The following is a 25,188-nucleotide window of genomic DNA, read 5'->3' as shown; positions in this document are numbered from 1 at the left end:
CATATGTTATGGAATATCCTGTGCTCAGCTGGGGTAGCTGTCCTGGCTGTGACCCCTCCCAGCCTCCTGTGCATCCACAGCCTTCAGCTGGGAAGTCCTTGGCTTGGTATAAACATCACTTGGCAACAGCCAAGCCATCAGTGTATTATCAACATCCTTCTCACTCTAAATCCAAAACACATCACTATACCAGCTACTAGGAGGAAAATTAGCTCCATCCCAGCCAGAACCAGGACAAAAATTTTGGAAAAAAAGGGAAGATAAATAAGTTACTCAGAGGGGTTTTTGCATTGCAGTGGTGTGATTTTAGTAGTCTGAATTAAGTATTTTGGATGTTTGGTAACCCATGCATAGGTGTGTTATGCAAACTGGCATCACTTTAATAATTTGTGTTTTGATATGAGTCTGTAATTCATAGTTGCAGGAATAACCTTGTCCTACAAAAAACATCAGTATAATAACAGATTCTCTAACATTTCTCAAATCTCTTAGAAGCAAAAGAGGGAAGGACTATGTCGAGGTGACTGGGATAAAATAAGAAGAATCAGGAGGTTAGAAACTTTCTTTCAGAACAAAATGTTTATTGTTAATGTGAAATATTTCTATGAGAAGGAAAAAGCCCCCAGTCTAAACAGCATGGATTAACAAAAATGCTAATGGCCTGAGTGACTGAAAAGAGCCCTAGTTGTTGTATTGAAGTAAATGGGAAGGAAAGGGAGAAGCCCTGTACTCAGATGTAGCCTAAATTCCTGGGAAGTATGAAAAATTTCTACTGGAGCTCCTAATGAGCAACCCAGAGAATCAACTTGAAGTAAGCAGAATTGATCCCAGCTGAGAGCACGGATAGAAACTCCTGATGTTCTTCATAGAACAATTTTCTTATTTTGCTGATGGCAAACTATGGTATCAAAGGAGAAGCAACTGATGGAAATGGCCACAGCCCAGAGTGTCACTAGCTCATCTCTTTTGCTGTTCTGCAAACCTGGCCTCTAGATCTCAATAGTGTTGTGCAATCAGGCTCTTTGGTGTCCTACATCCAAGGCTTATACAGGGTGAGAGGTAAAAGCTTCTGTCTAGTGTAGCTGACCAGGATACCAGGAGTTTCATCCTTGTTCATGACCTATCTGACATGATGTGCTTCAGAATTATTCCAGTCCTGTTATATATGAGGACCTGCAGCAAAACAATGATGAAGGCATGTCCAGATCCTTCTCACATATTTCTAAATCATTATAGTTTGCTCTAAGAAGCAGAACTCTAGTTGACCTGCAGAGTAAACTCCAGAACCTGAACAAGATTCAGATATGTGCTAATTTTAAATAATGGTACTTTGACTATCAAAGCCTTTAATTAGTTAAAAGGATGTTTGCGGAACAGAATTAAGACAGGTTAGTCAATTATGTTAATTAGTTAAGTTAATTAAGACAGGCTAGTTTATATACCTCCAAAAGTTGTTTTGTTTTTTTTTTTTCTGTTAATGTTAAATACTTCATGGTTGCAGACCAAACTCCAACCTCTTTGACTAAAATATTATGAAAGTAAGATCAGAAGAGTTGACACTTTGTTCCAGTGCCATCTCTGTGTACTACACACCTTTTCTGACTCCATGATGAGACACAAGTTAAAATCTTTTGCTGCGTGATTATAATCATAATACAGTTATTATTAGTTTGGCTATATGTCTCTCACAGTTGACAGCAATGTTTCTGTCTTTTTAGAATAGCTGAGATTTAACAAAGTAATTATTATTTTGCCGGAAGTGATAATAATTCCTCCCTGTGCAAAACATGGCAACCATCCAGGTATCGCATGACAATAAGTATCAGCGATATCTAAGGAAGAAGATACAGGACATTCTGATGGCAGAACAGAAACTACCCAAAAACTACTACTGAAAAAATAAGCAGAAGAGACACAGGTGCACATCCTGAATGTTCCAAGCCCTTACATTTTGTTTGGTCGTTTCATTGTTTTGTTTTATTTTAATTTCATAAAATCTGCAGTACTTTTACATAAAACTTTGTGCCAAGAAAAGCTAAACGTCCTGGAGATAACCATCTCCAAAATGACATGCTCTGCTGTCCAACAGTGCAGACAACCGAGGGCTGCCTGAGAGCACAATGCTGAGAGCAGATGTGGAAACTTCAGAAGTGTTGCTTGTGAAGCTTTCTGACAGAGAAACATTTGCAGCAGATCCTTGAAAATGCCCTTCTCAGAGGAGGAATGAGAAAGTTAAAATTCACCCATTTTAAGGAAGACTTTTGGAGGAATCAGTCCAAAGGAAGACTGGGGGGATACACTGAAGGAAGAAGCAAAGAGCCACCCTACTGGAGTAATTTTTCAAAGGTTATGAGAAGAAAATAAAATTTCTACCATAGAAACATCTATAACACAAGGGCAGATAGAGTGGAGCATAAGAATAATATCTGGAGGAAGCTGACTGGAACAGTGAGAATCTCCCGAGAGGGAAGGAGCTCCAGACTCCCACGTCTTCTAGGGTGAACAAAAGTGCAGATAGGGTGGAGGAGCATGAAGAGGAAAGACTGTGGTAAAACAGACTTTTTCATAAACTGGTAGGAACATGTTAAAGACAACACAGCCAATCTGGAAAACAGAGTTTATGTGATAGGATAATAACAGGCTGCAGGTATTTTGAATGAGTCAGGGGAAGAAGGAGAAGAAAAGTCTCAGAACTGTTGTAATTTTGGCCTCGTTTATGCACAGAAAGTATTTATAAAGTTGTGGTGGTGACTGGTTGTGATCAGTGTCTGCATAGGTAAACACAGTATCTTTGACTGCCAGTACTGATGTAAAACCAAACTTGCCTCCAAATAACGGGAACATGAAAAATGAGCGTTCACATAGGGAAAACAGATACTTAGTCATCAACAGCCTCAATATATTCAGAGACATATCAGAATTCCCTAAAGAATACATAGATCTAGCTAAAGTAAATTCAGATAGATACAGCCAGGAAATCTTTGGAAAGGCAATAGCACAAAACATATGGGGATGCTTTACTGATATTCAGTGTTTTATAATGCCTTATAAAGTTAAGCTGTTTCACAGATGTTATTTGCTTATATTAACTAGATATAACAGGGGTCTGAACATAATTTTCTGAGCAATTTGGACCGTTTCTTTTCATGTGCTGGGGTCTACAGATAGCACCTTCAGGGCTTCCACTGTGATCTAGTTCTGTTATAGATTATGTATCCGATACTGTCCTACTAAGGTTTAAAGTAATTTTGTAATACAATATATCTTATATCTGAGCAAAATTAGGTGTTTCTTTGGCACTGAAACACTGTTTCTCTTTTATAAAATGGACTTATTCAATTTTCCCAATTGAAAGGGGTCATTATTACACTGAACCCATTAATGTTATCATATTATCAACAAAGAAGAGTAAAACAAAGTAAGCCCATTTTTACAGCCTTTAGCTGTCCTGATGATATAAAATGAACAACACAGCAGAAGTTCAATCTCTTGATTCTTAAGCAGTTTTCAGGCACATCCTTTTGCCTAAAATATGCACATCCTCGGCAGGACCACTAAGATTTTTATAGGCTTAAGCTGTTACAACCTGTACCTAAGAAGCATTGTCACTGTTCAACTTTCTGCCTTCATATCCTTCAATTTTAATACTTTGTTTGAATGTGAATTCATTGTGTGCTAATAGTCAGAATGAAGTCATTGACCAAATTGTTGAGCTGCAGGGATAGCAAATTCAGACTTGTTCTTTTAAACAAGCTAAAATCTGTATTAATTCATATCTTTGTAATTAATTCCACTGAATCCAGGGGAGAAAAAATAGCAGGTAATAACATACTGCAATTCACACACATGTACAAGCATAGTTTTCTCTTGCAGTCTTTGCTACAGTGTTTCAGGAAAGTGCTAGAGTGTACGGAAAGTCTGCAAATGATCAAAGATATTTGATGTTCCTTCTCAGCATCATTAATGAAGTTAAAAAAATCCAAAGGCATAAGGCCATTAATATATACACCAATTTCCATTATGTCATCAGTTACTGGGTGAAGCACTAGTACAAAAATGTCTTTCTGACTTCGTGAGCAATTCTTATTACTGGTCAAGGGAATCTGGTAGCAAGAATCCCTTGTCCAGCTAGAGAACGTCCTTAAGGCACATCAGTAGGATAATGCTGGTGAATCAATTTGGGATTGCCTTAAAAAAAAAGAAAAAAAAAAGTTACAGATTTTAGTATTGATAGGAGAAAAATGCAGAAGTCCTATAAAGTTATCAGATCTGAGAGAAAGCTGGATGTTAGAGAAAAGGAATTTTCCCTGAAGTACTTTTCTTCTGTTGCTAGGAAAGCTGTGACAAAGAAAAACAGTTAGATCCCTTTCACCCAAGCCCCACATAAAAATGGCAAGAGTCCAAAGAGTTAAAAATAGAGGGATTATCCAAGTCTTTAGATTAAAGGAGCTTGTTTCCTGGTTGCCACATATGGTCCTTCTTGCACCAGGTGCTTGTATTCCTATATAAACTACTTCAGGCCCACATCTCAATTTCTGACAGCCAGAGCACCTGAAAACTTCATTGTCGTGCACTGGAGTGCTGCTGGATGTGTAGCACCGATATTTGACCACCCTCTTACCAGAGTAAGTGCTAAACCTGTCCAATACTTTACAAAAACCTCTGAATATAACTTCTCTGGGTGTTGATGATAGGCAAAGGCAGAAACAGAGTTTCTGTATGTACTGCAGAAACCAGACCTTTTAAGATCTTTTTAAAAATAAGTACACAGATGCCTGTAACAGCCTGGCCAATTACATCACTTAGTGTGCAAGTAAAGCTGTGGAATTTGTCTTCCTGCCTTGAACTACTGCCTAAGGCATTGCATAGGTTAGGTGTGTCATGCCTTAAAAACATAAACATGGAATTTCAGCAAAATGCTTTTGAACAACATCCACAGGGTGGCAGCAGAAAATAGGTGTCAGGAAGTCTAAGTTGATGGCTGCTGTTATGACTCAAAAAAACAGAAAACTCCTCCTCTGACAGCCACAACAATAAAAAGTCAGACTTAAGATATTGTGTGAATGATGTTTTTGTTACTCTGAGGATAGATTTGCAAGGCTCAAGAAGAACAGAAAGATATAAATACCATGAACTGAAGATAAGTTACTTATTTCTTAATTATGACCAAACACTTATGAACTTATTGCTGAGATATTAAAAATAGGCAAAACAGGATGACTTCACTTCTACAGCACACCTTAAATTCTAAATATTCCTGGCCAAGATTCAAACCCAAATGTAGTAAAACTGATGAATTGTTGGTTATCTGATGCAATCTGACCTTGATTTACTGTGCATGAGATGAACTATTTTTATTCCATTTTCTGTTTAGTTTTGGCTTATGTGTTGTATCCACTACTTGACAAGAATCTTGGCTTATAAAGTTGGCACTTCCCAAGTTAGTTCATAAGAAGATATTTATCATTTATGTGAAAGTAACGATTGCATTTTAAAGTCATTAAAATCTCCTGTTACTTCTTCAGAGAATTTTAGCTTTCTTCTATTCATATTTACACTACAGGCAGAGCTAGGAAACTGTGCAATGTTATTGCAAGACCCTTGGGTACACACATTACAGTACAAGCCATAATTACCTCATAACACAATATTTTTTTCCATTTCACTCTGCTGACGAACAGAACAAAAAGAGCTTGAGGGGTAAAACATAAATGTAGTGAAGAAAACTTGGTTTCCCTCATCTGCTGTCAAAGTTGGAAGGTGCAGTGTGAATAAGGTAAGTGACTGTAAGATGAAAAAGCAGAGTCCTGTGGTTAAGGTACTTGAGTGCTGTCCAGAGAAAGGATATAAGCCCTGACCCTGCCACAGAACTCCTATATGCTGCTAGCAAGTCACTTAAAGTGAATTAAGCAGTCATTAAGTATACATTTGATATTTTCTGGGTGTTCAACTTAGCACCTTCAGGTTTGTGTTGGTGAAGTGCTGAGGACTTTTTACTGCAGTGGAAGTCGTACTTTCAGCCCATGCCCTCTTCTAAAATACGCTTGCCTTAATTTCTACATCACCTCCTTTCAAAGCAGTGTTTGGAAAATATGCAAAGTTTCTAAAAGAGAAAAAAAGCAACTAGAAGCACCCAAAACCATTCTCTCCTTCAGAGCAGAGCTTCCACAGCTATGGAATAGTTTGGTTTGGCTCCCAAGACCAGTCAAAGACTTGTCAGGACCTGCTGACTGCTGAGCAGTTCAGGATACCACAAGCCATCAGGAAGATAAGACAAGAGACAAGAGAACAGACAAAACAAATCATGAGTTAATACAAGTTCTTTACATTATGGAGTTGGTTTAATTTAGTAGTTTATTGGAAACAAGCTAATTGATAGCTAGCCATCATGAGTGTCCTTTAAAATCTGTGTATTTGAAAGCAAAAAAAACCCCAATTAATTAAACAATTATTCCTCACCACCGTATGTGTCATCTGGAAGACAGAAACCTACCTACGGCTAGGACTGGTAGCATAGCTTCACCTTTTAACACAACTTTGTGAACTTTTTGAAATCTATATGGTCCCTGACATCTATATGGTCCCTCCCATCTCTTATCTTAGCAGCTGTACAAATCAGCTGAGATTGTATTAAGAATATGCAGGCAAAAGCTATGCTATAATGGCACATAATTTGAAAATACTCATCAAGAATTTAGGACAAACTACTGAATTACTTCAAACCCAGGAATTAGTAAATTAAGATGTAAACAGGTAGATGAATGTGATTACATGCAGAATCCAAATCTGTTAAGATTTTGAAGCAAATTTAACTCTGCCCTGTGGGCAACTGATGAAAAAGAAACTGAAATGTGTCTTGTGTATCATATATGCTGCACATTTCCAAATTGCTTACAACACCCCTACCTGGCAAAAAGCCAGTATGATCCCTAAATAACCTGCAGTACGATTTATGAAACACCTTTTGTATTTCTCTGCATGACACTGGCACAGACCCAGCGGTTTGGCAACTGGCTGGTCTCCAAAAGGAATCATGCAGGAGGAAAAGGAGGGGCTGTGCAGCCTGGTCTCTTGTGTGGGGTAGCATGAACTGGCCTCCTTCCATACATTTTTCTTCCAGCCCAACCTCCAGCTGCACTTTGTTGCTAGTTTGTGGTCACTTACCTGGTTGGGAATAAGAAAAAGGTGCATATTGGAATGGTAAAATAGTGACAAAGTGGGGAAGTTGTGCCTAGATTGCCTTTTGAGGAAAAACTGGGAGCTGTTTTCAGGACCAGATTCACTCTGAATGCAGCTTTAAAATGAAAGAAGAGATCATCTTAAGTTTGAAGGACCTTGTATGCAAAAACAAATCAGGCAGCTTCCTGTACCATATATGCCTGGAAAGGCTGTTCAGCCCTACAGTCTCCTGCAGAACCTGGAAATTCCTGGTAAACTGTGGCAAGTCATGACAGGCCATGGAGATCAAAGGGGTCTTAGAAGGAAAGACAGGACAGTCACACATGGTCAGCTGTAGGTGCTAAATTGTAACTGCTCTAGACTAAAAAAAAAAAATCAGATAAAAAAGTGTGGGATACAAATTGAGTCTCTGCAGGTATTAATTTTCAAATAGTTCTATGAAACATGAAGAAGCCATGTCCCAGTCTAAAAACCAAATGTCTAGGAAGTGACTTCTAGTGTAGTCCATTTCTTTATAACCCAGTTCTCAAAAAACTGGCAGTGATGTTTCCATCAACTTCAGAAAAAGAAATCTCATCTACAGTATATTTCAGCAATGTCTTTCCTGACACAGGCATATTTGGCCTATCAGACTTTTTATACTGATAGTATAAAGTGACAAGTTTTCTATCTGAGTTTTTGCAAAAAACTCTAACAACTCAGCTGCAAGTAAATTTCTGAGGTGGAATTCAGATAACTGTTATTGCACATATAAGCTTTTTAGAAAAGAAAAACTGGGAAGAATTTACTACAACCCCAAAACTAGCAGAAACGATTTTTGCTTCCATTAACCTCCATGGCTTTTTCTATTGTTTTTCTTTACTTAATTTTAAGAGAATATTTGTGGCTGCTACATTCAGGAATACCAAAAGACAGGCATTTCTAGAGAATATTTATTAGAATCATATAATAGAGTTTTGCTGATGGAATCATTCTTGCCCAAACAGCAATTTCCTGAGGTGTAATAAAAACAGTAGTACTTAATACTAAAGCTTACTGCTTTGGATTCATAACTCCGTGGTGAGTGAGGTTATTGGACACAACCAAAAGAACGGACATCAATTTCTCGTGTAAGTAAGAATACATTTTTTTAAAATGCCAGTGTAAAGAAAACAGAGAAACCAGTCTAGAGTCTTCCTCTCCTGATGAACAATAACAAAGTCAGTTCACCTCTGTCTGAAAACTTATACTTGCCAACAAGGCATCATGCACTTATAAACTAGAAATCTTTTTCACCATATTTGAAAATTCTAGTGAATGACATAGTGAATAGCGCTGTGACAGGATAAAGGACACACTGGAATGTGGGTAATTTTAGATCAAATTTATTTAAGGGAAGGAAGGACAAGAAATATCCTAGTCTATTGAAGAAAATATGGCTTTCACATTTTTACACTCAACATAAAACAGAGTATGACTGGAGTGTTCTTCCTTCAGTTCATTAAGTGACATAAGATCAATATTAAAAAGTATCCTGTATCTCAAAAAAAAAAAAAAAAACCCACACAAAAAAACCCCACGTTGTTGTCTAGCAGCAATGCTTGCAAGACATGAAAATTGTCCTGATCTTTTCTGTGAGAGCCCTGAAGAGTCAGGAGCAGTGCCTGAGACATTTTTGTATCTGTTCTGAGTATGTACAGTCCTAGTGACCCTGCACACATGTTTTTAGCAGACTGATTAACAGCTCAGCATAGTTCAAGTTCACAGTCTCCTTCAGAAAATGCTGTTCAGATCCAGACAGTGATTTTTATTATCATCCCCACCATTTCACAGCAAATAGACGAATGCACTTATATTGCTATTTTGGACCAACTACTGCCTTCATAGCCAGTTGCACTAGGGGAAACCCAGAAATATTCCATTACTGTTTTCAGAATTCCTAGTCATTAGATGTGTTTTAAATGAGATTAGGAGTTAGACGTTCTTTTTCATATGAAAATACATTAGTTATATGTTCCTGATTAAGTGATAATTGATGCAAAATACGTACCAAATAGCTCAAAAAGTATCTTTTTTCCCTTTACCATTCACAAAAAAAATATTTGTTGAGCCCGCTCAAGATATCGCTACTGCTGTAAAGCTCATACTGAATCATTTCTATTTACCATTTCTGCTGGTACATTTAGTGCCAGTGAGGCTAGGGAAGGTGTATCTGCACGTACCTTCTGTCCGTAGGATACAGCTCCACAGTAATGACATCTAGAGAGTTCCATGCTGAGATGGTGAGGCCATTGTAGAGGCATAGCATACCTATCATCATGGATTCACTGGTCCCAAACCACAGGAAAAAACAGCTGATGCCAGACAGAACCATAGAACCACCTAGGTATGAGACAGTTGAAATGAACACTAATTTGAGCTGTATTTAAAGAATGGTCTTTGCTTTGTCGAATGTTTCTGTTCATACAGTGTAGATAAATAACTGACCTATATATTTGCATTAAAAACTAGAGAGACCTCCTTGGCTGGTAAGACTGGCCAGGCAGACAATTGTAAGTGGCTTATTAAAAAACCAAACAAATACACAAACAAAAAGAACCAAACCACCGCCCCTGCACCCCTCCCCTCAGTAGCAAACACCTAACTCCTCAAATACTGGGATATATCATGAAGTATCATGCTGGAACCCTCTCTGAACTCCCAAAACAAGCTGCTAGGGGAAAACTACCCACATTCTTCCTTGTTCATCCTTTTCTGCAATTGCATGAATCTTATTCATATATTGTAGCAATAAAAACAGTGAGTGGGAATTGCATTTATATTCTCCTAGCTATTCTCCTAGAAAATTACCACAATGAACTACCACATAGTTATTTAAGCAAATTGAAAACAGATTTGTCATTGCAGATAATCCAGAGGAAATAGTTTTCAACTATGTCACTTTGCAAAACAGATAACAGGGAAAGGACTGCTGAATTTTCTGAGGAGATGCTCCACTACTTGAGTGTCATTTCTATACATCTCACTTTCTTTTCAGCTGGAGCAAAGACAAGTAAATGGTCAGCACTCTCAAAAATCTCATCCCAAATGCCTAAATATGTATTGGTCTTGTAGTATCAGTGCAAAACAGCAATGACTTATAATGTGGCATAGCAGAATCATTTTTGCCTAGGATTTCTGAATCTGAGGCTTTTTAAAACTGCACTTCAGATACTGCATAAATAACATATCTGCAGAAGAATGTTTTGCACCTTTCTGAACCAAATAGTTTAAAAAGAAAACATGTTACTTTATTGGGAAAGCTTTAGGTTTTTATGTTCTTCTGCATTTTAAAGCTAAGCCCCTACCTAGCATCGTTAAACGTCCAATTCTATCCATGAGGAGAGCAGACACAATATTCCCTGGTAAGACTGCAAGCGTTCCAAGGAAATTAACAAAGTAGATCCAGTAGGCACTGTAGTCATCATCGAAAGAAATCTGACATCCTGTTCTGATATGGAAAAACGTGCAATTTATCAATTCACTGTCAACAAATTTATATTGTTCAAGATCTGTGGAAAGAAGAAGAGGAAACATTTCAGCTAACAGCCATCTCCATGTGCAGCTTTTGATTAAAAGCATTTCAAGTTAAGGCAACTTTAATGACAAATCATGGCTTTCACTGCTTCGTAAAATGGGATTAGTTATTGCTATTAATTTTGATACATTTTTATCTTAATAGAAAAATTTTCAAAGCTCATGGAAAAGAGAAAGTAAGACTTGCAACCAGGCACATTATATAAATATATATCAGCTCTAATTGGACTGTATTTGGTTAGGATTTTTCAGCACTAGCTGGTCTTGCATAAAAAGCACTGGGTATCTGCAATTTTCTATCACTTGGTCTTGCTTGGTATGAGGCCTTCTATTTCCACACCAGACATCCTTTCAGATGAGACTGTCGATCATACCCACTTTGGTTTGACTTCTTTCAAAGGTAAATACTCCTACAGAATTCAGTTTAAACTAATTTTCATTTCCGAGAAGGTATCTTGGTCTTTAGCTTGAACATGGATGAGTTACTACATGCAAACATTGAGGCCATTCTTCTTTGAATACCATTTTAGAGATCTCTTGTTATACTTTCACTTTCTTTCTGTTCCTGTCAGCCTTATAACCCTGAATCAAGAATATCTTCCTTCCAGGCAAAGAAAGATAGGCACTGCTTCCTCTGAATCCTAACTCTCTTACTATTAATATTATGATTGCTGGTGCTAGAGGAAAGCAATAAGAAGCACCCCATCTTTCCAACAAACTTAGTTGGCCATGTTCTACTTTCATTTATGTTTTATTAAACTAAGAAAAAAAAGAAAAAAAGAAAAAAAAAAAAAAGAGTCTTCTGTTTAAACATACAAAAACATGCATGCCTGTTTTTGCTAGAATACTTTGGGGACAAGGAACGATTACAAATTAGGTAGTTTGAATCCCACACTCAGATTCTCATGACACAGCAAGTACAACGAACAAAGAATTTAACAAGTCTCATTTAGACTAAATAAAAATGCACTAGTTAAAGTTACCAGTAAAGCAGTAAATATATTTTCTCCTCTTCAGACTGAATCTCTTTAGAGATTATTAAAATCAAAGTCATGTTGACTATTTGAGTCAATATTAGGCCTGCAGCCTCATGTGTGTGTGGGTATGATCCTTTCACTTTTCTGCTATAACATCACTGAGGTCTATTGTTTTTTAAAACTTTAATGCTCTACAAGAGAGATTCTTGTATGCCTTATTAGAAATCCAGAAATTATAAATGTAAGATGAGAACATGCAGCTGAACAACGGATGTTCAGAGTTTTTTTACTTTTATTACCTGTGTTGTAGAAGGTGGTATTCACAAAAGTACAGTTCCTGAAGTATGTGTTCAGTGAAGTAATGTCTTCAAACACACAATTCTTAAAAAGGGAATCTTCAAAGGTCACTGATTTAAACTTCATCATAATAAACCTGCCCAATACAAATATTTTTTGTCAGTCTGCCTTCATAGGTTAGAAAGAGCAACAGGTGAAGCTGATGTAGCATCACAGGTCTAAAAAATTTCAACCCCAGAAAAAGTGATTCCTTAAAGGCATTCTTCAGTCACAATTAACAATTAGGTGATTCTAGAACACTATCATTCAGAAAAAGCATTAATAAGATGAATATCTCTACATAACTTCCTGCCACAGCCAGTAATATAATTTCTTTGACAGTATTTCAGTTATTACTTGTTCTTGATCATAAACTAAAACCAACGTCATGACATCCATAGAAAAGCCTTGCAAAATCACTATTGCAATTTGACATTACAGTCAGAAATTGGGAGGTCAGGCTCCAGAAACTCAGTCTCTTGGCACAATCAATCACCTGCTGGTATCAACAAGCTAGAAAGAAAGAATTTTTCAAAGAACCTTTATTTCTCCAGATGAATACACTGGGCTCTGTGTCAGGCTCAAATCCAAAACATACCAATCCAAGTGTTTAAAAAGGGTTTCACAAAATGGTTTAGTGCGAACACAAGAATTACGTTAGTAGTTAGATATATAGATATCTAACTGTAAGTATGTGTCTGTTACTCCTGTGTCTTTGGATGAAATGGTAATTAGTGTGTTCATAACAGGCATAAAAAAACTGTCAATAGCTTTTCTTATTTCTGAACATAGAATCACAGAACAGTTTGAGTTGGAAGGGACTATCAAAGGTCACCTAGTCCAATCCCCCTGCAATGACCAGGGACATCTTCAGCTAGTTCCGAGCTCAGAACCCCATCCAGCCTGGCCTTGAATGTTTCCAGGGATGGGGCATCTACCACCCCTCTGGGCAACCTGTTCCAGTATTTTACCAGCCTCACTGTAAAAAATTTCTTCCTCATGTCTGTCCTGAATCTCCCCTCTTTTAGAGAGGGAGAGGGAGAGGGAGAGGGAGAGGGAGAGGGAGAGGGAGAGGGAGAGGGAGAGGGAGAGGGAGAGGGAGAGGGAGAGGGAGAGGGAGAGGGAGAGGGAAGGGAAGGGAAGGGAAGGGAAGGGAAGGGAAGGGAAGGGAAGGGAAGGGAAGGGAAGGGAAGGGAAGGGAAGGGAAGGGAAGGGAAGGGAAGGGAAGGGAAGGGAAGGGAAGGGAAGGGAAGGGAAGGGAAGGGAAGGGAAGGGAAGGGAAGGGAAGGGTAATGGTATTCACAGGAAAAGACCTATTACCTAATGAATTGCCTTGTGTATTGGTCAGAAGAATGGTGTTTTAACACATTGGTTTTTAGTTACTATATAATTTCTCATTTGCCACAGACTCCAATTAAAATAAGACTGGAATTCTGTGTCAACTCATTAACATTTTTCATATAGCACTTTCCATTTTAAAATGTTGCTTAATTCCAGAGGAGAATAGAGAGAATTTAGCCATTAAACTAGTTAGTTGGAACAGAAATTATAGAGTATGTGTGCTACATACTTCTGGTGCACTTTTTACCTTTGGACAGGAAATATATTTTGACTATATTAAAACTGGTGTTGCAATGATTTGAATTAAAACCCAACAGAAATGTAATTAAATAAAACGTCGAGTATTTCTGGATCTTCTAGTTAAGAAAGAACATGAAGAAAACACTGACCTTAAGTGTGAGTGGAGTACTGAAATGTTTGTGGAGGAAAAATATCAAATGAGGTCATACTTCCATGGAAAATGCTTTGTGAATCTCAAATATCTGACACAAGTCTATTTAATTTGCACGTTTCAAAGAGTAAATTAGTGGTTTAGAGTATAATACATTAATGCTAGATTTAGAGTTCTACAAGAATTTTCAGGTCAAATTGAGAAGACCTCAGCTGACAGAATTCTGTTGGTTACTAGCAGTAAATGGTTCTTTCTTCTTAGGAGAATATCTGCCTCCTGGTAAGAAGCAGAACTGGGAAGCTATGACTAGTTTAAAAATGGCATAACTCCTTGTTTTCATCTGTAATGCATAAATCTTAACTGTGTAAAAACTTTTATGAAAATAACAAAAAACCCTTATGAAAATAATTTTAAACCCCAATATTACCAAAATAATTAATTTTATGCACTTAGATACAAATTTTCCTATGGAAATAATAGTTACTTAGCACCATGACATCCACAAGACCATTAACATGGTTGTTCTACATATTTCTTAAAAAAAACCAGATACCTAAACCAGCTCTGTTTAATTTCTCCCTAAGTTATCTTGTTAGCTGTCAAGTTCAGATACAGCATTAATATGTTTGGATTCAGTTAAAAAACATGAAAGGCATTGCCAATGTGTTGATTCCTGGTTTCGAGCTGTTCATACTATTTATTGATTTATGGCAACATTTAGCTTTTATTTTCCTGTGCTAAGATCCTAACCTCTCTATGCACAGCATTTTCACCGAAGCATCTTTCATCGATATAAAAAAAGAACCAACAACAGAGATGAAAGTATGTCCTTCCCCACCTCCCTGCAACAAGCCACATGCCTTGAGTCTGAAAACCTTTGAATCACACTGTGAAAGGAAGTATCATTAACTTATGCTTTTTGATCTGTTTTTCAGGGGGGCAAGGAAGCATGGGAAATCTTCACACAAGACACACTAGGTCATGTACAGGTTCACTTCTCCCCATGTTCCTCAAGTCATAAGAAATAAAGAACTGAAATAAATTTCCATTAAAAAGTATCAAGACCATATATTATTAGCTAATGGACAAAATATTAGATTATTAGGACATGCTTTAAAATGATGTGTTTGTTTATTCCAACAAAATCAGAATGTTAGGAGGTCTCTAAACCTGTCGTTGATGTATTCTCCATTGCTGTGAATCTGATTTTCCAATGTGAAGTTGAAGACAAAATGGGAAACCTCCTCATTGCGGAAATGTTTCACTCGTGATGCATAGTCATCTGATTGCAGGTGTTTAATGACATCAGGAAACCAGACAGATAAGCCATAGTAGCTGTGGAAAACAGAAAAATCTCAGTCACCAATCTCACTTATTTGGAAATCTGTGCTAGATGAGGATGAGCAGCTTTTTTGGCCACATATGTGATGGAGCAGTTGCTCCATCATAATAAAATCCTCTATAAAATGAAAATATTGAAAGATGTTGCCCCTAGAATATTACAGTTTTCTGTAATCTTGGTGAGTCAGGCTTGCAAGCAAGAACAAACTAACCGATAAATACAATGTTTTGTGCAAAGATACTGAATAAAACCTTTCCAAATAAAAAAGATAATCATAGTGGCAGAGATTTGCATGCATATGATCTGTCTGTCAAGTCTGTCAAAAATGGTTTAACATCTCAACCGCTCTTACCCAAAAGACAGGGTGAACCATACAGCAGTAAGTTTGATTGTATTATCCTTCACTGGATAGTTGAAGCACCTCATAAACGTCAACCAAATCTGTAAATCATTAGGAAATACATTTATTTTAAATCATATTTGAACTATTTTCTTAAATTATAGAGCTTTTTGATTCTGATTTGCTTGCTTTTTTAGGACATCAGGAGAGCTGATCAGCTCTTTGACAGGTCATACCTGTACTTCTCATACAAGAATGTTAATCTTCAGCTATAGCCAGTTTGTTCTCTTTCTGTTTTTTTCCAGCTTTTTTTCATAGAATCACAGAATAGTTTGGATTGGAAGACATCTTTAAAAATCATCTAATCCAGCCTTCTTGTGATGGGCAGGGACATCTTACACTAGACCAGGTTGCTCATCCAATGTGACCTCAAACACTACCAGGGACAGGGCATTCATAGCCTCTGGGCAACCTGTTCCAATGTCTCACCACCCTCATCATAAAAGATTTCTTCGTAATGTTCAATCTAAATCTATCCTCCTTCAGTTTAAAACCATTCTCACTTCTGTCACTACAGGCCTTGGTAAAAAGATTCTCTCCAACTTTCTTTTACCTCTCCTTTATATATTGAAAGGCTGCAACAAGGTGTCTTTGGAGCTTTCTCTTCTCCAGCCCGAACAACCCCAGCTCTCTCAGTCTTTCCTCATAGAAGAAGTGTTCTAGCCCTCTGATCATTCTTGTGGCCTCCTCTGGACCCACGTCTTTCCTGTACTGGGGACCCCAGAGCTGGATGCAGAGCTCCAGGTGTCTCACAAGATCCTGTATCTCACAAGTGCTGAGTACAGGAGCAGAATCACCATGCTTCTTTTTATGGATGGCCTTCTGGGCTGTGAGCACACATTGATGGCTCAGATTCTTTATCCACCAGCGTAGACCGTGTCCATTTATTCACTTCTCCTCTGATCAGCACAAATTTTCCTAATCTCTAGGCAGCTTCATTTCACTATCTCAAACAAACCTGAGATCTTGTCAGAGAAGTTTTCTTCTCACTTCCTTTCTGGCAGATTTCTAACAGCTGTCAAAAGTTATTTTTTGACATTTGCAGTGTTCGTGTTGTTTTTTTTTCTTTAATTAATGAGGCTTTTCTGTATCTTCATTACAAGTTTAAATGGTTCTGCATAATTTTGATTTTACAAAAAAGAAGAAAAGGACATGGAACACAGACCAGTTAGCTTCTATTGAACTCTCTGAAACAGGTCTGAAGTGATGATCTTGTAAAACATTTTACATTATTAAAAATACATGCAGATACAAAGCCTTATAAAGGTTTTATTATCACTCATTTACACCATTCATTCATTACTTTACCATTTGTAAGTAATATGGCTGCCTCAAGAGATAATTTTTTCATCTCATCATGTGTCATCTCTTCCCATAGGTATGCGCATATAATGCATATATTTGCATTCCCAGTGCGTATTGTATTGTGGCTGGGTAACTACTTGCCAACATTTGTGTGAAAACCAATGCAGGTTTTTCCTCCTCAGAAGCTGGGACCATCCTCTCTGATTCACCTGCCCCTCTTCTGGGCCAGGAAACCAGAACACTAACTGGGTTCCCAGCCTCCTCATTGCACAGAAAACATAGCATTGCAGTTGTCACCAGGTCAATCAACCCATCCTATTTTGGAAGGCTAATCAAAAATAAGAAAGGTAACTGAAGAATGAACAGATATGTTGTTACTTACACCGTATAGCTCTGTGCGAATTCTAACAATACATCTCCTGTACCAGGTTCCTGTATCACTCTCTATTTCTATGAGCTCATCTATCTGCTTTGGAGTTTTGATTCTGTTAACCTAGAAATAAAAACAGAACAGCAAATATTTGCATTTTCTTGAATCATTGACTGCCTGTCAAGGAGTATTGGAAAGTTTTAGTAAATTCTATAAACTAAAAACAAGCAGATACTAAACTTGTGTCTACACTTGGAATGTTTTGGAAATACTATATAAAGGAATAGTAGTACACTATCATGTCTTATGGATGCAACTGTTTTGGAAAAGTTCTACCTTCAAAGCATGCAGGAAATCCACTTCCTCTGACGTAAACAGGCTGTTACTGTCAGATTTTGCTAGAGTGTTGCTGTACATACCTCTAATGTCAGAAAGGATAAAACATTATTGAAACCCCCAGTTAAGCATGTCCAGAATTTGCTGTCAACTGGTTTCTGACTTGCTATCACAACATTGTTGAAAGTCTATTGCTTAAAGACACAGTAATGAAAACAGAAGTATGTGAAACGTCAAGAATTAATAGCTGAATAATATTTTTCTTTTGGTCTTATTTCCTGTAGTGCAAGACAGAGAACTCTCTTTGGCTTTGGATGTTGACTTTAACCATCCTTTTTAACGAAGAGAGGAAAAGTTAGGTGAAATGATTTGGAACCATGCATGTTATTGCTGTTATGTGCAATCATCTACTCGATCTAAAGTGGAATGAGATAAACAGATATCAAGGAAAAATACTGAATTACTAGTGACAATGAATGTAATTATTATTATTATTATTATTATTATTATTATTATTATTATTATTATTATTATTATTATTATTATTAAACTAGCATTATATGCTAATTTTCATTTTCATTGTCCTGTGTAGTAGAACAAGAATGTGTTATATGGTCTTCTCAGCCACAGGACCTGAGAAATATATACCATTGTATGTTTTTGGTTTCAGCTTCCACTCTGGTCCCAGGTTCATACCAATATCACAAAATCAGTGTATGCACCCACAGTTTATTTAAATAGAACACAAATAGAAAGAGAATGGAAATAAAATAAACAAAATGGGAGAAGAGACTGACTTATAAGGAGGAAGGGAACAACAGACCGCGTTTTCAATGGTTGGCTGCACTTTCTGCAGGTAGCAATAGTTTGTGTTTCTTTTTAACAGAATTAGGACACCAACATCCACAGACATATTGTATCATAGTGGATTACAGGACATCAGGGAATAGCAGTACTGATGTTAAAGCTCTAGTTTTCAGCCCACTGCTTTTACAGATGTAGATTGTTTAAGATGCACCAGCAGTCTCATCTCATGAACAAAAACAAAGAAAAGCCCACTAAGTGGTTTCTGTAATGACTTTCATTTCTGAAATACTGTAGCTCAGTGTTTTGCTAAACCATGACTGTATCAAAAGCCTGTACCCTTCTTGCCATGCTTCTTCTAGTAGCAATAATCCTGTCTGCATCATTCTATTTTCTTAAACTACTTTTATGAAGCATTTTCTACCAAAGACTGAGTTGAGTCCTCCAAGATTATTTAAGATCTCATACACACAGATATCCTCAAATGTCACACCACCAGGCACAAATAGCATGCCTTTTGAATCACACTATGTAAGTCAGTACTATGTAAGTCAGTACAACTCTTGTAGGCTCAAGGGCAACCCTTTCACTGCCCTGGCCACCTGACTTGTTTGGAGCTGTGGAGGTTCAAGGAAACATAAATATACCCTAGGACGATTGTGTGTGACTGGGAACAAAAAGCACCTGGCCTTGATGTTTTTTAATGTAAGAAAGTCCTACTGAATCAAGACAGTGGTCCACTGAACCATGCAAATTCAGCTGTCAGTATATGAAGAATGAAAGAAAACACAGTAAAGAATACCTATTTCAATGAAAATGGAACTTCTGATTAAAAATAATCGCTAGAAATAGGCATTGTTTTAAATTTTACAAAATCAAGACAAGCTGCAAAGGAAAACATTTGCAGATAAATTATTAATTGATATGTAGCAATGAAGGAGTAGAAAGAATTTTTTTTAAGGGGTACAAAGTATTTTTTTTTTTTACTTAAAAATTGAAATGAACTTATCTAATGAAAGTGCATTTTAAGGACCCAGCAAGTTAACTAAGGTTGAAAAAACCTATTAACTTGGATAGTCCTATTAACAGAAGATACTATTAAAATCAACGTACTACCAGTTCTGTTACTGTCACTGCTCTCAGGAGAGGTTTTCAAAAGCATTAGAAGTCACCACCTCCTCAAATTCCATGGTCAGTAACTAGAATACATCAATTTTAGAGTTTCTGACTCTAAAACCAACTGTTCATCTATTGATTCCTTCTGTGTTCTAAAGGTTTGAAGATGAAATCCTCAATAAAGTGAATAACAAGAACAAAAGTGACTTTTGAAAAAAATTTCTAGGAAAAGATGACATCAATATAATTAGGAAAATATATAAAAGAAAAAAACACTAGAACTAGAGCAGCAATAGAGATTAAGTTGCATCAGCTAGAAGATCTAGAAAACATACTATCAAAGTTTTTCTGTTGTGACTAGTGGCATGAAGTAAAGGAAAACAGTAATGCATAAGTAAGAGAATGGTACTGGATGAAGGAATAGGGCTTAGGAGAACTGTGTGTATAAACTACTGAGACAAAACATCACAATATCCAGGACTAACCTAGAATTAAAAAAAAGGAGAGAGAGACTAAAAGGATGTCCCAAACAGATAACACATAAGCTCTTTGCTTTCTGGGTTTTATAAGATGAAGTGCTAATGTTTTTCAATTAAGAGACAGTGCATTTTCTAGTAGTGCTAAAGCAAGGTAAAATTAGGGACTTCTGTTAATATGTAACCTTGACATACAGTATAGTGTTTTTAATCCTTCAACTCCTTGATATCAGCAGCTCACCTTTCCCAATGTTCATTGCAGAAACTGGCCAAAATCCCAGGAGAGTGCTATTTTTTTCCTTATTTATGCCTTATTCATGGCTGACCAATTAACAAAAATATCTATAAATAAACCTTTCAGTTTAAAATGGTTCAGCATAACATTTTGACAACCATAAGAGGAAGACTTTTTAGATCACAAGAAACAAGAAGTACATGTTTTGTTTCCTTCTCCATGGCTGCTGAGGACATGATAATGATTATGTCAATCTGATGTGAGACTGTAGATGATCCTTCCTCTCACCTTTTGTCCCAGCACATTTCTGCCTTCTTCCTCATGCCTAAACTAGCACTGTATGCTGACAGGGTCTGTGCTATGGCTGACTGTTCAATCAGTCAATGAATAACAATGCTGGTAGAAGAAAAAACAAAAAGTGACCAGGGGCAGGCATGCTCCATCTGAAAGCAGCTCAGATCTGCAAGATCCAATTGTGAAACCACACACTAGCTGTATGATGTCAGGCAAATCTCTTTACTCATAAATTAAATCAGAAAATAAATTATTAGGCTAGGTGGGATTAGAGGTAGGTCAACCATGTATCAATAAATGTGGATTCAACATAATAGATATGCTAACCAGCCTTCTTTCAGACTACATATAGGTGTTCTTGAGGCTCTTTGTGGAAAAAAAAAAAATAAATGGAGGCAATAGAAACTACAGCCAAAGCAACAAACAACAAGTCTCAATGGCATAAAGTTATATGGTCAGATGGTTCCTCCCTTGAGACTGCCTCCAAATACAGAACCTTTGAGAGGATTTCTTAATTGAGTTATACGTGCATTAAAGTAAGAAGAAAGCCTCTGGATGAGGAAAACATCCCACATGTGGCTCTGAGAGAAAGCAGAGTGCCAGCACTCCCACAGCACAAACTGGAAAGGCAGACTGGATATCAAAGTAAGAAAATGCCTTTGGCTGTTTGGTTCTATTGTATCCAGGATGAAAAACTAGTGTATTTTCTTCACAAATAAGGAAGATACCATAAAAAAAGCTCCACATCTGAACTGCTAGTTTCTCCACCAAATAGAAACAATCTATCAATTTTTTTAATATGGCCTGCAAGTCAACAAGATGCAGTTGGATATTTCTGAAAGTTAAATATCTGATATTACCGTTTCACAGAAGTGAGATTATTGTTAAAAAATTATTATTTTAGCTGATAGAAATGGAAAAAAAATCATTTCAAAAGCTTCAAAGACAGCAACCAACTAATTTGGACCTCTACTATGTGATTACTGTCATTATTAAGGGTGGAGTAAACTTAGTAAATAAAACAAAGATGGAGTCTATTAAGTAACTTGGTACACCAGAGAAAATTATAACACCAGGTGTTCATGTACTCAAGAATATGCTAGCCGAGGGCTGGTATCTTCACATCTGCTTTATATATAACAATTTCAGTAGGAATTAAGTTCTTACACTGAGATATTTAGAGTGCAAATGATTGATTTTTGTCATGCAGAGTATTAATATTGATTGCTTAAGCACTCCAGACCTTGCCAGTCAGCAAGCTCTCTGTTGTGCTAAGCTGTGAGCTTTAAACATAATACTCACTGTGAAGACTTTCTCAGGCTGACCACGAGCTCGCATGTTTGTGTCATGAATTTGCTTGAGTATCATCCAGGCTTCATCATGTTTTCCAACCTAAATGTGTGATTGAAACATTTAAACAAAACATACAGTCAGATTAAGATATGCACTGTAGTCACTGAAGAACCTAAATGCCTGTTAAGCAGACTTAATGATGTATTATAAACACAGAAAAAATTTTGAGTGGAATCTAAAAACCATTTGGAAAGCTATACCTCCAGCAAGAACCGTGGGCTTTCTGGCATAAAGGTGAGGGCTACTACAGAAGAGACGCATGGCAGAGCACAGACGATCACAAATACTCGCCAACTGTGGAACTGGTAGGCAGAGCCCATGCTGAAACTCCATCCTATGAAAGAAGGAATTCACAAAATGAAGAGAAATAGCGGGCATTGTACAAGGAAGTCTACAGCTTCTCGGAGGTACAAAACAGTACTTGTATTTAAATGGAGTTTGATTAATTTTTTCTATTTCCACAAATATTCATGATTTCACAAATAATCATAGAATCATAGAATAATTTTGATTTGAACGGATCCTGAAGATCATAGAGTCCAACCATTAACCTAACACTGGCATGAAACCATGTCCCTAAAAGCCTCATCTACATGCCTGTAAACATCTCCAGGGATGGTGATTCAGCCACGTTGCTGTGCACCCTATTCCAATGCCTGACAATCTTTTCCATGAAAAAATTTTTCCTACTATCCAATCTGTACCTCCCCTGGTGCCATTTGAGACCATTTCCTCACATCCTATCACTTAATACTTGGGTGGAGAGACCAAGACCCTTCATGCTAAAACCGCCTTTCAGTTAGTTGTAAAGAATGATAAGGTCTCCCCTCAGCCTCCTTTTCTTCAGGCTAAACAGCCCCAGTTCCCTCAGATGCTCCTCATAAGACTTGTGCTCAATGTCTCTCTTGTAGTGAGGGGCCAAAACTGAACACAATGTTTGAGGTGCAGCCTCACTGGCGCCACCACTACAGGGGGAAGGTCACTTTTGTAGTCCTTCTGGCCACACTATTCTTCATGCACACCAGGATGCTGTTGGCCTTTTTGGCCACCTGGGCACACTGCTCATAGAATCATAGAATATCCTGAATTGGAAGGGACCCACAAGGATCATCGAATCCAGCTCCTGTTCATGCAAAGAGCAAGTCCAAAATGCACACCATGTGTCTGAGGGCATTCAATTGCTTCTTGAATACTGTCAGGCCTGGGGCCATGACTACCTCCCTGAGGAGCCCATTCCAGTGCTCCACCACCCTCTGGGTGAAGACTCTTTTCCTAATGTCCAACCTAAACCTCCCCTGGCACATCTTCCTGCCATTCCCTTGGGTCCTGTCATTGGTAGCTGAAGAGATCAGTGCCTGCCCCCTTCCTCCCCTTGTGAGGAAGCCGTAGCTGTGATGAGGTCTCCCTTAGTATCTTCTCCTCCAGGCTGAATGAACGAAGTGACTTTAGCTGCTCCTCATATGGCTTCCCCTCCAAATCCTTCTCAACTTTGTAGCCCTCCAGTAGCTTTCCACTCTCCAGTAGCTTTATATCCTTTTTATCCTGTGTTACCCAGACCTGCACATAGTGCTCCAGGTGAGGCCGCACCAGTGCAGAACAGAGAAGGACAATCACCTCCCTGCCCAGCTGGCAATGCTGTGCTGGATGCACCCAGGACACAGTTGGCTCTCTTGACTGCCAGGGCACACTGTTGGCTCATGTTCAGCTTGCCAATAACCAGAAAACCCAGATCGCTCTCTACAGAGCTGCTCTTCAGCCTCTCGTTCCCCATGCTGTACGTACAGTCAGGGCTGCCACGTCCCAGGTGCAAAATCTGTCATTTTCCCTTGTTAAACTTCATGCAGCTGGTGATTACCCAGTTCTCTAAGTGCTGACTCATGTTCAGCTGGCTGTTGACCCACACCCATAGGTCCTTTTCTACCAGGCAGGTTTCCAGCCACTCTTCCCCAAGCCTGTAGCGCTGCATGAGATTATTGTGACCCAAGTGCAGGACCTGGTATTTGGCCTTGTTGAAACTCATACAGCTGGCCTCAGCCCATTGATCCAGATGGTCCAGATCCCTCTGTAGAGCCTTCCTACCTACCCTCCAGCAGGTCAACACTTCCACCCAATTTGGTGTCATCTACAAACTTAGTGAGGGTGTACTCAATCCCCTCATCAAGATCATTGATAAAGAGATTAAACAGAACTGGCCCCAACACTGAGCTCTAGGGAACATCACTTGTGACCAGCTGTCAACTGTCTGCTCTCATCTGAAAAACTGATCCTGAGATATATTTGAGTGCTGACTAATAAAATACTGTAGAAACTATTGTAAAAACATACAGAGAAAAATGCAAAAAGAAATACTGGAATACCTATATGCAAAACTGCAGAGCTGGTACTTCAGCTTTTTAACATAGCATCTGAATTTTTGGTATATTATAATTGGACTACTGAAATGCTAGAATTGTAAGAAATCTAACAATTTCTCTTAGGAAATACATTATTTGGGTATCTATCTTGCCTTTTAGTCTGGCTTCAATACAGGAGAATTTCTCAAGTAAAGTTTTCGAGGATAACTTATTAAAAAGTGAATGTAAGATAAGAATAACAATAAATGACAGAAGCAGTTACTGGAAGAAAATGGAATCATGGCTAATGAAAGAGCTGACGCCAGATTAATCTGATATATTTCTTTGCTAACTGATTTTCCTAGATAAAAGACATAGTAAATTAAATCTGTCTGGATGTCAGTAAGCAACTAGTACAAGATGGTACAAAGTGGCCTGTTAAATAGTTTTTCAAATGAGATATTTACCTGCTAAATACATAGTGTATTTTGGAACTTAAAGATCTTGTAGTATGGATCACAAATACGTTATTGGAAAAAAAATCCTTTCCCATATTAAAGTACTAACATGTTACCATATGAAAAATACAGTCAACCAATGATTTATTTTTGCCCTTTATCAATAACTTGCTGAAATATTTGATCTGCAGATTTGGGAAACTTTTTTTCTGTTCTCTGACAAAATGTTGTGTTTCTGAAATGTGTCACTTTGTTCTACAGTCTCATTTAGCCCTGCCATCTTTACCCCAGGAAGACAGAAGTAAAATCAGTGACAGCATTGTCATTGACCTTAGAATGACATGTTAGTTTTTTTTAAATAAGGCTCCAGATAAACATACCTCCCCCCTCCAAAGTACCCTCCAACGAAAAAAAACAGGCTGTCTAAAACGTAATGTTAAATTTTATTCCAAAGTGGAACTTGGGATGAAAAGATAAGATAAAAGAAAAACTAAACAAACAAAGAAAAACCCCAATAACAACAACAAAAACACAAACCCACACCACAGTAAAAAAGGATGTTACAGTATATTAAAAATTTACTTTTT

At 37.7% G+C, this 25,188-nt stretch overlaps 1 protein-coding gene across 2 annotated transcripts in view; it reads right to left on the bottom strand.

Annotated features, from left to right (window-relative positions):
* SV2C (synaptic vesicle glycoprotein 2C) overlaps positions 1-25,188 on the bottom strand; it is a 120,027-nt gene that overhangs the window by 10,238 nt on the left and 84,601 nt on the right. Inside the window, exons 5-12 of one of the 2 annotated variants that reach the window (XM_065047366.1) lie at positions 22,011-22,144; positions 21,760-21,849; positions 17,209-17,319; positions 15,474-15,562; positions 14,950-15,114; positions 12,011-12,144; positions 10,506-10,709; positions 9,381-9,540 (exon numbers count right to left, since the gene is read on the bottom strand). In XM_065047366.1, coding sequence (XP_064903438.1) covers positions 9,381-9,540; positions 10,506-10,709; positions 12,011-12,144; positions 14,950-15,114; positions 15,474-15,562; positions 17,209-17,319; positions 21,760-21,849; positions 22,011-22,144 — 1,087 coding nt within the window. Of the gene's footprint in view, positions 1-9,380; positions 9,545-10,505; positions 10,710-12,010; positions 12,145-14,949; positions 15,115-15,473; positions 15,563-17,208; positions 17,320-21,759; positions 21,850-22,010; positions 22,145-25,188 lie in introns of both variants that reach the window. The other variant, XM_065047365.1, reaches the window with a different exon arrangement.

The sequence above is a fragment of the Columba livia genome, chromosome Z (assembly GCF_036013475.1).
Source record: "Columba livia isolate bColLiv1 breed racing homer chromosome Z, bColLiv1.pat.W.v2, whole genome shotgun sequence".
NCBI lineage: Eukaryota > Metazoa > Chordata > Aves > Columbiformes > Columbidae > Columba > Columba livia.
The sequence above is the reverse complement of the archived record's forward strand: the minus strand, read 5'-3'. Positions and strand labels throughout refer to the sequence as shown.